This window comes from Bidens hawaiensis, unplaced genomic scaffold, assembly GCF_021521415.1.
Source record: "Bidens hawaiensis isolate Kalapana, Puna unplaced genomic scaffold, B.hawaiensis_p1.1 tig00023659_1, whole genome shotgun sequence".
Lineage (NCBI taxonomy): Eukaryota > Viridiplantae > Streptophyta > Magnoliopsida > Asterales > Asteraceae > Bidens > Bidens hawaiensis.
The window spans coordinates 130889-149077 of record NW_027493718.1 but is presented as its reverse complement, the minus strand read 5'-3'; the positions used below and the strand labels follow the sequence as shown (position 1 = coordinate 149077).

Below are 18189 nucleotides of genomic sequence, written 5' to 3'. Positions count from 1 at the left end.
TTGTCAAATATTGCATATGTGGCAGCTTATGTGACAATCAAAGTAATATATAATACATAATAAGTAATATATACATATATATATATATATGTATACATGTGTTGTCTACTTGTCTTCCTCCTCCCTGTTTAATTCTCTAGCAGCCACCACCATCGCCATTAGCAGGCACCACCATCGCCATCACCTGCAACAATCGCCGGAAAACAAATCACCACTACATCACGTTTTTCTGGCTCCTCCCTCCCACTGCATATGCCTACCCGCACCCACGTTTTTCCGGCGAATAAACGAATCACCACCACCACCAATGGGTAGTTTGAATCCAAAAAATCCAAAATCGTTTTTCCGATTGGTTGTTTGAATTCCGGCAAGGCTCTTCGGGATATCAATTCGAACACCATTCGAGGTAATAAATATATCATTCAACTCATTTTTATCAACCAAATAAAAGCCCTAAGATTTTAATTGCAATCTGTAATCAACTAACACGAATTATGGATTCGAATTGGAGCCCGTTTCTAGACTTCTAATGAAAAAACCCACCATTGGAAACCTAGAACTAAAATTGACCTGAATTTTAGTCATTCGTTAGTTGCAGAACCTTTTAGGGGATTTCTTCCAACGAGATGAAGAAGACGATTGGGAGCTCAATTCCATCATTTTGGTGTTTTAGGGTTCTTCAGTTTGCTTAATTGGGTATTTTAGAGTTATGATTTTGGTCAACTACGTCACCTGATGTTTATAAAGAGATCACAGCCACGTAATCGTTCCACGTCAGATGGTTTTTAACAGCTGGATGCCAACCCAACATAATACTAACGGAGTTATGAATCCGTTAGTCGCGGACTGTTAAAAACAAATAGGTAATTAGTTGGGACTATCACCGGCCAAATGTAAAGTTAGGCTCGTTATTTGCCAACACATTATAATTGGGAGTATTTAAAACCAATTTTCCTTATTATTATGAATTCCACACATGATGTTATTTAAATACACACCATCTACTCCCACCGCACTTATTATAATTACTCCCTTCTTCTAATTTCACTTTCTTCATCAAACCAAATTCAGAAAAAAAAAAACATGAAACCAGATTCCTCAAAGGACTTGGAGAAATCCTATTTCGATGTACTCGGATTATGTTGTTCCTCCGAGGTGCCATTGATTGAAAAGATCCTCAAACCTCTAGAAGGTGTTCATCATGTCTCCGTTGTCGTCCCGACCAGAACTGTTATTGTTGTTCACGATGTTGGTGTCATATCTCAATCTCAAATCGGTATAGTTGTACTTTCTTTTTTAATATTCTTTTGTGTATGAATCTGTTTCGAAACTGGATTAATATAGAGAATTAATATTAAGGGGACGTGCATAGTCCGGTTTGGGTCGGTTCTAGGCCAAAACAAAAGTTTGGTGTTTGGATTTTTAAAATGAAACTTTGGCTTTTTTTTTCAGTTTTTTTTATTTGAGCTTGAAAAATTCGGCTCGTTTTTTTTTTCCGATTTTGTTACATACGATAACGTCGGTTTTGTTTTGGTTTGGTTTTTTCGGTTTATATAAACACACCCCATTTAATATATTAATTAATATAATAAAATCATATATGAATAATAATTGCATAAAATTGATGTATCTTAACTTTTATTCGGTGGGAAGATGTGAGTTATGACCGACCAAATGAAAAAAGCGTGAATGGCTGGGATATCACGTAAAGATAAAGTATCTTGTAGTTGCACAGTGGTTATATTGTTATTTTATATTTATATTATGAACTGTTAAATGAATGGAATCCACTGAAATTTATGATTGATTGTGTTAGTGGTTCAGCTTTAAAAAAAGCATACAAAATTTTATGAGTTAAACCGTGAGCTAAGCCATTGAAACCGTCCTAAAAGCCGAATTATAAGTCGAATTGTGAACCATATTAGAGTTTGACTCATAAAATTCCTAACTTATTATATGTATGATATCATTTTCCTTTAAAATCTTTATTTTTAAGGATCTACTACAATAATATAATATTGTTTGATATAATTATCTAATATATGTATTTAAATTCTTATGACGCTATTATATAACGATCTGTTTATAACTCCTTGTAAATATTTTTTCTAAAAATAAAGATAAAGATTGTAAAAAGTTGTCTAAAAAGTGAAATAAAAGATTATAAGCTAAAAAGGTAAAATTAAATAAAGAAGCAATAAAGTAAATAAAAAGAAGGAAAAAGGTAATAAAATTACATAAAATTAAATTATATAATTTTGTTATATAAATTGGTTGTGCCTTAATGGTAGAGCAGTCACTTTACTAGTGAGAGGTATGGGGTTCAAACCTCTCACTACCACCAATTTATATGAAAGATATGAGGGATGACCCTGGCTTGCCAGGGTTTGAGTCCTAATCTCACCCGGTTTCACCGGCTCTTCGCTGTCGTGCCGTTTGGCGGGCGTGGGGGTCGGGTTTTATCCGGTGAATCCCTCAATAGGTGGACGCTAAGGGCTCCGTCCGTCCGGACTAGTGGCTGAATCGGGCTACCTTTAGTAGGGGCCGCGTACAGAGTACCCGACATTACTTAGTTGGTCGTTAAAAAAATATAATTTTGTTATAATAAAATAAAGATACAGGTTTCCGAAAAGAGTGAAACCCGGAGGCATGGTCTGCCAATGTTTTGTTTCTTTTTAAAACAATAATAATTAATGTTTTAAAGTTTGGTTAGTTTTCGTAACTGATGATAAAACCTTCTTTCCTTCTATAAATATTCATTGTGGTAGTATTTTAAGCCTAAATAATATTAAATTTAAATGAGGTTTCCGAACAAAATAAAATTATATATTCATGTTTGGCCTAAAATTAGCATCAAAACCGGCTGAACCGAACACGATAATCTGAGTTAAGTAGTAATTAATTATTTAATTGTGCACCTTTCATTACATGTCATGTTTAGTTGACCTTATTTTTGTGTATATAAAATTAACCTGATTTTGTGTGTTTACTAAAACTGTAATACAATTGTACGGCGACGATCACTAAAAAACAAATTGATAATTATTTTATTATTGACGTTTACACATTCTAAGATGACAAATATAACTTTTCAACCTTGGTTACTTGATACAGAGGATCAACCAGTTTCACTATCAAAGAAAATGTGTTTTTTTTTTTTAATTTAAATTTATTTTTCTACACGAATTCATGATGAACAAAAACACCAAACGAAACTCATGATGAACAAAAACACAAAACGAAACTCAAAGCAATAGGTCTAGTTTAAACGGGTTCGGTTTGGAAAGAACTGATGAGTTCATAAGTTGGCCCGTTTAACTTTTTTTATTTTTAGTTCTTTTTCATTGTTTTTTATGTTATAACTTAAAACAATTGGCTACTTTATGCCAAAGTTTTTAAAGAGAATTGGTACCAGCAGTGGCGAAGCTTGGGTTTAGTCACGGGGGTGACCAAAGTCACGGACTTAAAAATTTTCGGGTCGACGATTCGGTTCGTGTCGGTGATTCGGGTCGGGTCGGATCAAACAATATGACATTCATATATCTAATTTTCTTCATTTATTCAAACAATTGTTCTTACAATAAAAAAATAAATAATTTTTTAACCAACAAAGACCTAAAATATTCATGATTATGCGAGAGGAAAGGTGAGTAGTGATAAGCAGATTCGGTATTGATACCGGGTACCGGTACCGAAATCGGTACAGATTTCGTACCGTCGGTGCCGAATAGATACCAAAGTTTTGAGTTTTGGTACCGGTATATATCTCAAATTTTACCTTCAATACCGGTATCGAACCGAATATTTGGTATCGGTACCGGCACCGGTACGGTACCGATCTCATCCCTAAGGGTGAATACCTAGAAGAAGAATTGCAAAGGCCTATAATATTTATAAAACCAAATCTTTTACTATTCGACTACTATTTTGTAACTTTTGTTTATAAATATTGCGAGGTTTTAGATAAAAATAACCAAACGATGGGGTATTATATTTAAAAAAAATCAGTAGTGACCGGTAGTATTTTGGAAAAATACATCAGGGGTGACCGCGCTTAATACCTATAAAAATTTTCGAGAAAAATCGCAAAATTTACCATGCTAACGGTGAAAACGGCAGTGGCCGGGGCCACCCCTGGTCCCTACATAGCTTCGCCCCTGGTACCAGGTATTGATGAATGGAACACGTATTTGGCTAAACACCCAAACATCTTTATTGAGAAACTCACTCAAAACTCAATTACAATAATGAAACCCTACACAGTTTATATGGACCAAACCTAAACACGTTTGAGTCTAACTAGGATTCCTAAACAACAGGTAAATAAACCTAACAGCCTAAACCAACATGTATTAGGAAGTATTAGGATCCATATATATAACTTGTGCCTTGCCTTGCACTTCAAGGAAGATCATTCAAAATTGCCAACAATTTTAACACTATAAGAGAAATTGATATTAACTTTCACAATTTACACAGTAATTGTTTAGCATGCGTTTTATTTTTGTTTTTTTTTTGCTATAAGGTTGTAGTTTTAGAGTACTAAGATGATTTATTTAAAATCGAGTTAAAAATGCCGTGTTCGTGTCAACCCGTGAATACCATGTTGTGTTCAGATTCATGAATCTCAGTGTCGTGTTTGGCTTCTAACCTACGAATTCAAACCGTTTAAACTCATATAAAATCAATTAATCCCCAAAAATAGTATGTGTGTGTATATATTTATATATTTATTCGTGAGTTGATAAACACAAATGTGGGACTGACAATCAAATGGGCGGGGGCCTAAAGTTTGGTATCAACACTCTAGCTTATTCTCGTTAATTAGCTGTGAAAAGACGAAAATGCCCTCATAAATATGAAAAACAAATGTGTTAATTTTGTTCCTAACTGAATCTTAAATTAGTGGTGACAACTGACAGGCTTAGTTATTTATGCTTGTTTACTTTTTAAGTTTTTTTTTCTTCAATTTAGATACAACTTTTAGTGACATGTTTTTCTTAATTCATATATGCATCAAATACTAGTATTATTAATTTTAATTTTATTTTTTAAACAATCAGTTAAGGCGCTAAACCAGGCGAGATTAGAAGCAAATGTGAGGATGAAAGGCGATCAAAGCTACCGAAACAAGTGGCCGAGCCCTTATGCCATACTGTGTGGCGTCTTGCTTTTGCTGTCATTTTTGCAATATGTTTATTCGCCATTTAAATGGGTGGCTCTTGGAGCTGTCGCTGTCGGGATTGTACCGCTGATTTTGAAAGCTGTTGCTTCACTACGTAACCTTCGAATCGACATCAATGTTCTCATGATCATAGCAGGTACACAATCTGACTATAATAAATGATAACAGTTATAATATTGATATAACAATTCAAAAATTGTTAATGTTTATACTAAAGTCAAACAAGACCCATATTTTTTTTCCGTGTCAAAGACGTCAACCCTAACGTCAGGTCGGATCATGTGACGGGTCGAAACTAGTTCTGGTCAACATGGTCTGTTTTAAAGAAGTCTAAAAATGTTTTGCAGTTGCTGGGTCCATAATTCTTAAGGACTACTGGGAAGCGGGGACGATTGTGTTTCTGCTGACCATCTCAGAATGGCTTGAGACGCGGGCCAGCCACAAGGCAACCGCGGTGATGTCATCGTTAATGAGCATAGCCCCTCAAAAGGCTGTGCTCGCTGACACTGGCGAAGAAGTCAACACTAAGGATGTTATGGTCAACACCCGACTTGCGGTGAAAGCTGGGACCATGATCCCCATTGACGGGGTAGTCGTTGAAGGAAACTGCGAAGTTGACGAGAAGGCGTTAACCGGTGAATCGTTTCCCGTGTCCAAACAAGTGGATTCCATTGTTTGGGCCGGCACGGTCAACTTAAATGGTACATTTTAATCTTCAATTGTCATTTGACATAATAAGTCAAAGTTTGACACAATGTTTTTTTTTTTTTCAGGTTATATTAGTGTGAAAACTTCTGCTCTAGCTGATGCTTGTGTGGTGGCAAAGATGGCAAAACTCGTTGAAGAAGCTCAAAATAGTAAATCAAAAACTCAGCGATATGTTGACAAAATCGCCAACTATTACACCCCCGGTAAGGTTTAATTTCTTTATATATATATATAACATATATATAACATTTTAATGTAAAAAATAAATATTACTTGAAATCAGTTCGCTAAATGCTCGAATCGAGCCGAGCTTATACGAGCTGCAACCTAAAATGAGTTTTTTTAATAAAGAACTTAGGCTCTAGCTGCTCGCAAGCCTAAATGAGCCTATTTTTATATAATTTTTCTTTAGTATATCTAATATATATTTATAGGATTATTGGATTTAAATAATCCCACCTTTAATGAATTGGCCAATAATAATCCCACCTCCGGTATTTCCCCGCTGGCAGTCCCACCTTTTCAAGGTTTTTTGTTTTATGATCCCCCGTTAAAAATAATTAACGGGGTTAAGTTTTTGCTGATGTGGCCATTGAGTTGGCATTTTTCATTATCTACATACGTGGAATCCTCAGCCTTTCTCTTATTTTTAAAAATCGTAAATACTTGATGAATACTGAACCCACGATGCTTAATCAATCAACCCCATTCATTTCCTAACTGAACCCTAATTTGAAGAACACAATCGTCAAAATCCCAAGGAGAATTTGTTAATCAATCATCCTCCACGTCATCGTCATTCTCTTCGTCGTCACTATCAGCTCACCGAACCCATTCGTTCCCCGATCAAATGAGTCACCGGATTGAAGGCGCCGACGGCGAGGTGGAGTCTATTTGCCGATCAAATGAGTCACCGGATTCGTTAGGTCTCTCAGGGCCTGAAGACTTTGCAATTCCGGTGGCCGAGTGGGAAGCCCGTAAATCTGTTACGCCGGAGAAAATTAGGGTTTTGGATGAGGAGTCTGCTACGCCGGAGAATATTATTGAGTCTTTGATTGACGTCAGCAGGGTTTTGGATGAGGGGAAGAGTGGGATTAAGGGAGTACGGCCGCCTCCGGTGCTAGCTCGTCCGCAGGTGGATGATTTGGGTTCGAGTTGGGATTTGATTCGTGGGTTTGCTCCTGCGGCTGATGTTGTTGAAGAGGATGAGTTAACAAGTATTTACGGTTTTTAAAAATAATTAGGGTTCAGTTAGGAAAAAAAAAGGTAAAAGCCATGTAGGATAATGAAAATGCCAAGTCACTAGCCACATCAGCAAAAACTTAACCCCGTTAATTATTTTTAACGGGGGATCATAAAACACAAAAACCTTGAAAAGGTGGGACTGCCAGCGGGAAACACCGGAGGTGGGATTATTACTGGCCAATCCATTAAAGGTGGGATTATTTAAATCCAATAATCCATTTTTATGTAGTTATCATTACTATTACATTTATAAAATTATGATGAAACTAACTATGAGCAATGTTATATATAAAAGTTATAATTAAAGTAGATATATGAAATACTTATAGATAACATATAAGTTAATTAATAAAAATAAACGACCCGAAAAACTACTCACGGCCAAGCTCGAGCTTTAGAACTAGAGCTCGAAATAAGCAAGCTCAAGCTCGAGTTCTAGTATCTTAAACGAGTCTGGGCTTGGCTCGGCTCGTTTACAGTCCTCTCGACCAGAAATGCTTCTTGTTCAAAGTTTTTAATCTTCTTACTGTGGCAAATAACATTATGAAAACTATATTATTTCAATATTAATATTATTATATTATTTTAAATATATTTCTAATATAAAGCAGCTAATAATGCTGATGTCACTTGAGTTTTGCAGCTGTGTGTATAGTAGCCATATGCTTAGCTGGCGTACCGGCTGCTTTACGAGTTCATGATGTTCAAAAATGGTTCCACTTGGCATTGGTGGTTTTGGTAAGCGCGTGTCCATGCGCGCTAATTTTGTCTACACCCGTGGCAGCATTTTGTGCATTGTCAAAAGCCGCTACATCAGGACTTCTAGTTAAAGGGGCTGAATACCTAGAGACACTTTCTAAGGTTAAGTTTATTTGTTTTGACAAAACGGGCACTATCACTAAAGGAGAGTTCTCGGTTTCTAGCTTCCATCCGCTCGTTGACAATCACAAATTGCTATATTGGTAAATTATTCATAAACTTGTTATATGTTTATTAGAGGTATGCATGGGTTGGTTTAGGGCTTAAACTGTACCGAAAAACAAAAAATCGGTTTTTGGTTTTCACATTGGGTTCGATTAGGTTTCGGTCTTAACATTTTTGAGGTATGCAGTGTAACTTTCTGTACGGTTGTTTTTTCAAAATTATATTATGTTAACTATGATTTCTAGAAGTTAGTTACTCAGTTAGTATCATTTCAATAAGGTCCAACTACAAATTTTGTCCTTTAAAAAAAGCCAAATTACGGTTCGTGTCCTTTTTTTAGTTTCCTTGCAGGCGGTGTCCTTTAAACATTTTTTTCCTACACGTTATGTCCTTTACGCTAACTGGGTTAGAAAAACTCAGTTAAATACCCTCACATGAGACGCATGTGAGGGCATATTGGTCTTTTCGTCTACACCTGCAAAAATTTTGTATAAGACTATCTTTCTTCCAGAAGCCATCCACCACCACCAAACCCACCATCAACACCCACCTTCACATCACCGTTCAACCTCCAGTAACCACCATCATTCCGGCCACCAAAGCCCAACTCTACAACCACTCTCGTCCCGTCTACCGTCCTCAACCCCGCCGCAATCGTTCCATCTGCTGCTCATGCTGTCTCTGGATCACCTTCACCGTCATTATCCTACTACTCATCGCCGCCGCAACGTCCTCAACCACGTCTACCGTCCTCAACCACGTATTGTCACTCCACGTGTCACAATTTAGCTTATCTCCATCCAAAAAACTCAACACCAAATTCAATTTCACTATCACCGCTCGAAACCCTAACAAGAAGACCCGTTCTCCTACGATCCGGTCACCGTATCGTTCGATTCCAACGGCGTGGACGTCGCGACGGGACGGTTTTGGCGTTCAAGAGTAAGAAGGTCCCGATTAGGGTTACGTGTACCGGCATAAAGGCGGCGCCGCCGGAGTGTAATGTGGATCCCGGAGTGTAATTTCAACCTTCAATCCCGAGGAAGACGATGAGGACGGCGGATGGGGAGTGTAATGTGGATCCCGTTGAAACCCAGATCGGCCGTTACGATTCCTACGAGTTTGAACCAAATCTCGCCGGAGAATATAACGCCGACGAGTTCGATAGTTTGGCCGAGGTGTACGGCCAGGTTTTGGTTTGATTTGAATTTGGATTGAGGAATGGGGAGATGGTTGGGTTTTGGTTTGATTTGAATTTGGGATGATAATGGATTTGCAGGTTTTGGGGTTGGTGGTAGGTTTTGGGATTTTGTAAGTTATAAATTTGCAGTACAGACGAAAAGACAAAAATGCCCTCATATGCGCCTCATGTGAGGGTATTTAACTGAGTTTTTCTAACCCAGTTAGCGTAAAGGACATAACGTGTAGGAAAAAAATGTTTAAAGGACATCGCCTGCAGGGAAACTAAAAAAAAGGACACGAACCGTAATTTGGCTTTTTTTAAAGGACAAAATTTGTAATTCTGTCTTTCAATAATAATGTCTTGTTTTATAAATAATTTATAAGGATTTATGCATTAACAGTCTACTTCATGCCACTTTCAAACTGTTTTACATGTTTCTTTTAAATCCACTTTCATCACCAAATCAAGGTATTGACCCATTTTGTAAGTAAACGGGTCAAAACCGTGATATGGTTGAAGAAACTAACAAGGAGATAAATGAGGAAGCTTAATTTCTAAATGATCGGAAACTAGCCACAAACCGAATTAAATCCAAACCAAACATTCAAGTTACAAAAGACACCCCACAAATAACCAACAAAGCCATACTGGTCCTCTATCATGCATACGTAAATAACAAAACAAAGAAAAACATAAACATAACCGAACGGATCGTATCAAGACTTCCCCCTTAGCACTTTTTGACCTCAAGAAGTGAGTTCTGAAAAATCTGGAAACCGTAGCGTTAACTCATCCAAGAATTCCCACGTAGCCTCTTGCTTTCCTTGCCCTTTCCACTGAACGAGAACCTTCATCTCTGCCCGATTCCTTCGCTTTACCAACTTCCGCTCCAGCACCGCCTGAGGTTGAAGGGAAAACCGAGCTTCGGTAGGGAGCGGCACAATTTTAGTTGGTGGTCAGCCGCTTCTTTCAACAATGATACATGGAAAACCGGGTGAATTTGTGCCTCTTCAGGTAAGTCTAAACGATACGCGACATTCCCCACCTTCTCTGTTAACATAAAGGGCCCGAAATACTTGGGAGTGAGCTTTGAATGCTTGTTGACTCTTAATGAATTCTGCATGTATGGCTGCAACTTTAAGTACACCCATGCCCCTGGTTCAAAAACCCGTTCCGATCTATGTTTATCCGCTTGCTGCCTCATACGGTTTTGAGCTTAAAGTAAGGACTGTTTCACCAACCTTATCGCGGTCTCTCGATCTTGCATCATCTCGTCTACATCCTTATCATTCGTGTCACGAGGAATATATGGTATGTGTAAGGGAGGACGATACCCATACAAAGCCTCAAAAGGAGTTTTTTCCAACGACGAATGGAACGTGGTGTTGTACCACCATTCAGCTAGGGACACCCATTTAACCCAAGTGTGTGGCCTCTCCATTACCATGCATCTCAAATAACCCTCCAAGCAACGATTAACTACCTCCGTCTGCCCGTCCGATTATGGATGGTATGCGGTGGACAAGTTTGCTTCTATCCCTTGTAGGTTCAAAAATTCTGTCCAAAAAGCACTAAAAAATATCGGATCACGGTCTGCTACGATTGACTTAGGACACCCATGGAGTTTAAATACATTATCAAGAAATACTTGAGCCACTTCTTTAGCCGAGAACGGATGCCCTAATGTCATGAAATGGCTGTATTTCGTGAGTCGGTCAACCACCACGAATATTGTATCTTTCCCTTTAACCTTCGGTAATCCACCTATGAAATCCATAGAAATATCCGTAAAGATCATGTCAGGAATCGGTAGCGGCTGTAACAAACCCGGGTAGGCAACATTTTCGTGTTTGGCTCTCATGCACACATCACATGCACGTAACAACCAGCGAATCACCTTCGATATCCCCTTCCAAAAGAACATACCCTTGACCCGTTGGGTTGTAGCTCGCACCCCCGAGTGACCTCCCATGGCCGTCTCGTGACACAGCCGTACACCTCCTCCCTTAATTTCGTGTCAGCCCCAATCACCATCCGGTCCTCTTTTGTTAACCACTTCCCGTTCCATTTAAACCGTGGCACATGTTCCCCATTTTTAAGCTTCTGCACAATACTTTGCACTTCAATATCTCCCCTTTGACTTTCCAATATTCTTTGTAGCAATAATGGTTCAAGTTGGGAGATGGCCATCTCGAAAAGAGTACCGCCTTGAACTCGAGATAGGGCATCAGCCGCGACGTTCTCCCGACCTTGTTTATACTCGATGCAAAAATCATAACCCATTGACCTTGCTAACCATTTATGTTGCAGCGGTGTAGTGACTTTTTGAGTCAAAAGATGCTTTAGGCTCCGTTGGTTGGTACGGATAATGAAAGGCCCGGTAATGAGGTAATAGTGCCATTGTTTTACAGCCACCATGATTGCTAACAGCTCCTTTTCGTAGACCGACAAAGCATCTTGTTTGGGTGATAGGGCTCGACTTAAAAACGAAACCGGGTGATTTTCTTGCATGAGAACCGCCCCAATACCCCCCGCCGATGCATCTGTCTCTATTACGAATTGTTTCTTAGGGTCCGGTAGAGTCAAAACCGGGGCCGATGACAGGGCCGATTTAAGGCGTTCGAATGCGTCTTGGGCATCACTACTCCATTTAAAGGCGTCCTTCTTGAGTAAGTTCGTGAGATGTTTTGCAATCATACCGAAGGATCGTATAAAGTGTCGGTAATACCCCGCTAGCCCAAAAAAAACCTCTTAGTTGCTTAAGTGTTTTCGGTACGGGCCACTGTTGGACTGCCTCAATCTTCATCGGGTCCGTTTTCACACCTTCACATGATATTATATGGCCCAAATACTCTACCGCTCGGCCCCCGAACACACACTTGGACTCCTTTGCGAATAACTTATTTTCCCTCATGATGGATAAAACTTGTTTCAAATGTTGCACGTGTTGTTGTTCATTCCGACTGTAGACCAATATGTCATCGAAAAACACCAAGACTCCTTTCCGTAACATGGAACGAAACACGTGATTCATAAGTTCTTGGAACGTCGCTGGGGCGTTCGTGAGACCGAACGGCATAACTAGGAATTCGTAGTGCCCTTCGTGGGTACGGAACGTGGTTTTGTGCACGTCTTCGGGTGCCATGCGCACCTGATGATACCCGGAACGTAAGTCTAGCTTCGAAAACAGTGTAGCACCCCCCAACTCATCTACTAATTCTTCGATCAACGGAATAGGAAACTTATCTTTAACAGTTACCTCATTGAGACGGCGATAGTCCATGCACATACGCCATTGGCCATCTTTTTTTTGACCAATACCACTGGGGCTGCGAAAGAGCTTTGGCTATTCTGGATAACCCCAGCATCCAACAGTTCTTGGGTCGTTTTTCGATGACGTCCCACCGGTGGGTACCTGTAAGGACGCTGGCTTATTGGTGACGTTCCCGCTTGGAGTACGATCCGATGATCAAACGGTCGAGGCGGGGGCAGGCCTTCGGTATTTGGAACACTTCAGCGAATTCATGTATAAGTTGTTTCCACGGTAGGCTCTCGGCAGGTACATTAGGGTCACAAAGGACCTTGGACTGGTACGAGGTCTCGGCTCCCCTATTAGCTAGCTGCAAGCTAAAAAGTTGCAAGCTACCTTCCTTCACATGTTTGTTCAACATCCCATCCATTTTTTCCAGCGAACACACAACCACCTTGTTATTTTGCAGACCCTTCAATTCGTATTGTTTGCCCTCTAACTCGAAACACATGGTCATTTTTTGAAAGTTCCACAAGATATCTTGTGACGGCAGGAGCCATTGGACCCCTAAGATCATATCATAATTTTCCAACGTTAGGAGTAACACTTCTGTTTTGAACCAATAACCCTGCATGGCCCATTGAAACTCGGGGCAAAACTGTTTACACTCGAGCTCCTTCCCGTCTGCCACTCCCACGTTAATAGGAGTGATGTCTCGTACCTCGCACTGCAGTTTCTTGGCAACCCGACTGTCAATGAAATTGTGAGTGGACCCGGAATCGATGAGAATATGCAGCTGACGATTTCCCATTGAACCTTGAACCCTCATAGTCGAGTAAGACGACATTCCAGTTAGTGCATGGATCGAGATTTGGTGTTCTTTTTCATCGTCTTTGATGACCTCAGTTTCTACCTCTTCTTCATCGTCAACCTCGATGACATAAACTTGGCCCCTCGGCCGTGCACATTTGTGACCCGGTACGAACTATCCGTACACCAAAAACATTCCCCTTTCGCCCTTTTTTGTTCCAGTTCTTTACTACTTAAACGACGTTGGTTGTTACCTGGCTTAGCCGTGGCAGTAGTGGTTCGGGTGGGTGTGGGTAAAATTGGTAGTTTAGCTGCATTGGTAGGCGGAGTAATCTTTGTGTTGTTCGGCTTAGCATTACCCCCGTTCCATTTCCCACCTGCAAACTTCTCCTCAAGGGTTTCATTATTAAGGTCTTGTGTCTTGGCCAATCCATACGCTTCATGCAGTGTACGTGGTCTGAACATTTTTACCGGCCCCGGATGTCCGGCTTGAGGGTCTTGATATACAAACTAACGACTTGGGTTTCGCTTAATGACTTGTTCAACAACGAATCGAAAGCGGTGTTCAGTTCCTGTAACTTACCCGTTTGTTGTAGCGAGGCCATTTCCTCCAATGGGTCTTCGAACATAGCATCAGAGAAACGAGCAGAAATGGAACGAACGTACTCCGACCAGGGAACCTCAGCAACCGTAGCGTTTCTGGTCTTCATATAGGCCCGGTGCCACTGTAGGGCATCTCCCTCCAAGTGAACCGCAGCGCACCGCAGCTTGGATTCGTCGGGTGTATCGTCCATTGCGAAGAAGTGCTCGCAACGGTAAACCCAACCCTCTACATCCTCTCCCGAGAACTTGGGGAAGTCGATCTTTCCGATACGAAAGGGTTTGGAACCCCTGGAATCGGCATCGGGACCGGAGGACCCAAAAGAACTGCCGGACGATTGCGACTTGTCCCGCACAGCCTTCAGGATCTCTTCCTGCTGCTTGGATGATTGTTCCTGCTGTTTCATCAAGGCCGACAACGCAGCTTGGATATCACTGATGGCTTTATCGTGAGACTTAAGGGTGTTATCGATTTCGTTGTTACGTGTGTTTGTCATGGCGGCGGCGGCAGAGCTCCGATGAGGTATCGAGAGGCTCTGATACCCTTGATATGGTTGAAGAAACTAACAAGGAGATAAATGAGGAAGCTTAATTTCTGAATGATTAGAAACTAGCCACAAACCGAATTAAATCCAAACCAAACATTCAAGTTACAAAAGACACCCCACAAATAACCAACAAAGCCATAATGGTCCTCTATCATGCATACGTAAATAACAAAACAAAGAAAAACATAAACATAACCGAACGGATCGTATCAAACCGACACCTAATTTCGTTTATGGGTTATTTGCAGGGTTTCAAGCCTAGAGAGCAAATCTAGTCATCCAATGGCTGCAGCACTTGTAGACTATGCACGCGCTAACTCAGTCGAACCGCAACCCGACAACGTGGAGGAGTTCAAAGATTTTCCTGGGGAAGGAATTTATGGAAAGATAGACGGGAAAGATATTTATATTGGAAACCAAAAGATTGCCATTAGAGCAGGATGTTCACAAGGTAAAATATTATTCACAACATCATTTTAGATCTCATTTCAACCACTCGAATCAAGCCGAGCTTTAACAGGCACATTTATCAAAACGAGCTCGATCCTGGGCTTTACATGTCGAGTTTAACTAGACTCACAGTTCTAAACGAGCCTCGTATTTATATTATTTTTATTTAACGTTATTTAACGTACTATATATATATAGAAAATAGTTACAAGTATTTCACAACACCATTTTTAGATGTCATTTCACATGGGTGTAAACGAGCTGAGCCACTCATGGATTACTCAGGATTCGCTTGCCAAAAGCATGAACTAGATCGAATTTGAGCTTCACATATTGAGCTCGACTAGACTCATGAGCCTAAAGAGCCTGTTATATATATAATTTTTATTCAATATTTTAAATACGTGTATACATAATAACTATTATATTGTATATTTTTTATGCTAAAGATAATAAATTATATATATATAATGTTAAAGACAATTATACATGAACACAATTATATATTTGTGTTTATGCTAAAGACAATTATACATGAACACAAAATAAAATATTTAGTAAATAATAAACGAGACAGGACCGAGCTGTGATTGAGCAGTCGAGCTTGAAAATCTACTCTCGAGCCGAGCTCAAGCTTTAAAAATAGAGCTAGAAACGAGTTGAGCATGAGCTCTTCATGTTAAACGAGCCGTGCTTGAGCTTAGGTGAGCTTGGGTTAGGCTCGGCTCATTACATATTTTTACTCCCATCATGTTTTCTAACTTGTTTACTGAACTATTATTAGTTCCAATGAACCGGGGTGAAAATAACAAAGGGAAATCGACTGGTTACATATTTGTGGGGCCCACACCTGCTGGGGCATTTAGTCTCTCTGATTCATGTAGAATTGGAGTAAAAGAAGCACTCGAAGAACTTAAATCTATGGGGATCCGAACAGCCATGCTTACGGGCGATTGTGAAGCTGCAGCCGATTATGCACAAAATCAGGTGAATAGATAGAAAATTCTTGTTTCCAATATTAGATGTGCAATTTCAACCCGTTTATTATTAAACGGGCTTATTTGAGTTAAATATTATCTCTAACAGGTTAATTTATAAAATTTAACCTGTTAGAAATAAGGAAAGTCAGTTAGTTCGACAAATTTTCAACCCGTTTATATAGACATGGGTTTATTTAACTTAAATGTTATCTCGAACGGGTTAGATCTTTTAACCCGTCAGAGATAAAGAAAGTTGGTTAATAGACAAAAATAAATAAAAATTCAACCTGTTTATTTATAAATGGGTTTATTTGAGGCAAATAGTATCTCTACCGGGAGCTAAGGAAAGTCAGTTAGTTATTCGACAAAAATTTCAACCCGTTTATTCATAAATGAACTTATTAAAAGAACTAGATTATTATTGTAATATAAATATAACTTTTGTAATCACTTAAGTATTTATGTAACATTTTTCTGGAAATGTACCAACAAGCGGTTGCTGATCAACGAACATGAACCAACGCGTTTTGGCCCGTTTATGTCTGAACGGGTAAATAAAAAAGTAGCTAAAAGGAAACCGGGTTCAAAATGACCTAAACTGTAATTTTACTAACCCTTAGATATTTCGACCCGTTAACCACCGTGCCCGACCTGACCTGTTTAATTCGCATGTTTATTTTGCAGTTAGGAGGGGCATTAGATATGATTCATGCAGGCCTTTTACCACAAGACAAGGCAAAAATAATAAAAGAAATTCAAAAAGAATCGAAAACCGCGATGGTCGGTGACGGGCTAAACGATGCACCCGCTTTAGCCACAGCCGACATTGGGATCTCAATGGGAGTTTCTGGATCCGCACTAGCAAACGAAACCGGACATGTAATCTTAATGTCAAACGATATCAGAAAAATCCCGGTAGCCGTGAAACTAGTGAGAAAAGCCCGCAGAAAAATATTCGAAAACATATTTATTGCAATCATCACGAAAGCTGCCATAATCGCATTAGCTATCACGGGCCACCCACTCGTGTGGGCCGCAGTTCTCGCGGATGTCGGGACATGTTTGTTAGTGATTTTCAACAGCATGCTTTTGTTACGAGGCGTAACTTTGAGAACCGTGAAAACGCATTCGGGTTCTCATAATCATGCTCAATGCGTGTCGGGTACGAAGGTTCAAAAGCACGGTGGGTGTTGCGGTCATGGTCACGAAGATAATGCACAAGAGTTGAAGCATTTGGTACAAGTAAACGAAGAAACCGACAGTTGCTGCACGCATCACGATGATCATGATAATCATGTATCCGAACCGGATGATAACGACGACTGTTGTCATGATAATCACTGCACACAAGATACGAAAGACGAGTGTTGCGCTGACGTCACTCATGATGTCAGCGAAGGAAAACAAAAACACGGTTGTTGTGCTGACGATGACGTGGAGGAGATACAAGAGGTGAAGCATGTGGTACAACCAGAACATGCGTGTCAAACCGCTTGTAAACCAAAACAAGAGACCAAATGTCAAGAAACCAAATGTTGTAATGTGACTAAAGATGTGGAGTCACATTGTTCGGGGAATTCGGTTAACGAAACAATCAACGATAACAAGCCGCATTGTCACTTGATCGAGGACACGACGAAACATGAAAACCATCATCATCATCATCACCATCACCATCATCACCATCACCATCATCATGGCTTGAAGAAGAGGCATGTAAGTGCATGTTGCAAAAGTTTTATAAGTTACAGATGTTGTGGGGCGCAGTCTTTGAGAGGTGGATTTAACAGGAAGGGTTATTTATCAGAAATTGTGATTCAGTGAATATTCACATTATCTTAAGGGGGATTATGGATATCATATACATGATGCATGTTAATAATGGGTGTAATAGAGGTATTGTTGCCAGTTTAGGAGTTTTATTGGTTAGATGTACCCTGGTGTAATTTGGTATGATATTAAAGTGTTAAGTTGAGATTTATACGAGTATGCGCATGCTTTATGACACGTGGGGGTGTGCAGATACAGCTGAAATAGAATCGAAGCGAACCATATTACCACATAGGTCATGTCGGTTCTAGTTTAGTATTTCAAAAAGATGGTTTATGTTTGGTTACTAAACTAGAACCGACTAAACAACTTTTTATAAATTTGTTTTTCTAGGTTTTCAAAATGATGGTAAGATTCCATTCATTTTCTTTTAACAGTAAATAACATTATGTCCTCGAATAAGATCAAATGAGAATGTAAAACAGTTTGACGCACTACATATGTCATCGAATCGTGACAGCAAGAAACCCAGAAGT

General features: G+C 39.6%; 1 protein-coding gene across 1 annotated transcript; it reads left to right on the top strand.

Annotated features, from left to right (window-relative positions):
• Positions 1 to 1053: 1053 nt before the first annotated feature.
• LOC143567862 (putative inactive cadmium/zinc-transporting ATPase HMA3) lies at positions 1054 to 17884 on the top strand. The gene is made up of 8 exons (XM_077054157.1): positions 1054 to 1276; positions 5064 to 5321; positions 5533 to 5886; positions 5959 to 6096; positions 7782 to 8100; positions 14702 to 14904; positions 15688 to 15890; positions 16568 to 17884. The coding sequence occupies exons 1-8, from the start codon at positions 1084 to 1086 to the stop codon at positions 17705 to 17707; spliced, it is 2808 nt and encodes a 935-aa protein (XP_076910272.1). The 5' UTR covers positions 1054 to 1083; the 3' UTR covers positions 17708 to 17884.
• Positions 17885 to 18189: the final 305 nt, after the last annotated feature.

Excerpts from the sequence above, each read along its gene's own strand:
- LOC143567862 (XM_077054157.1), top strand. The coding sequence starts at position 1,084 with ATGAAACCAGATTCCTCAAAGGACTTGGAGAAATCCTATTTCGATGTA. Across the intron at positions 5,887-5,958 it reads CGGCACGGTCAACTTAAATG|GTTATATTAGTGTGAAAACT; the intron begins GTACATTTTAAT and ends TTTTTTTTTCAG. Across the intron at positions 6,097-7,781 it reads CGCCAACTATTACACCCCCG|CTGTGTGTATAGTAGCCATA; the intron begins GTAAGGTTTAAT and ends TGAGTTTTGCAG.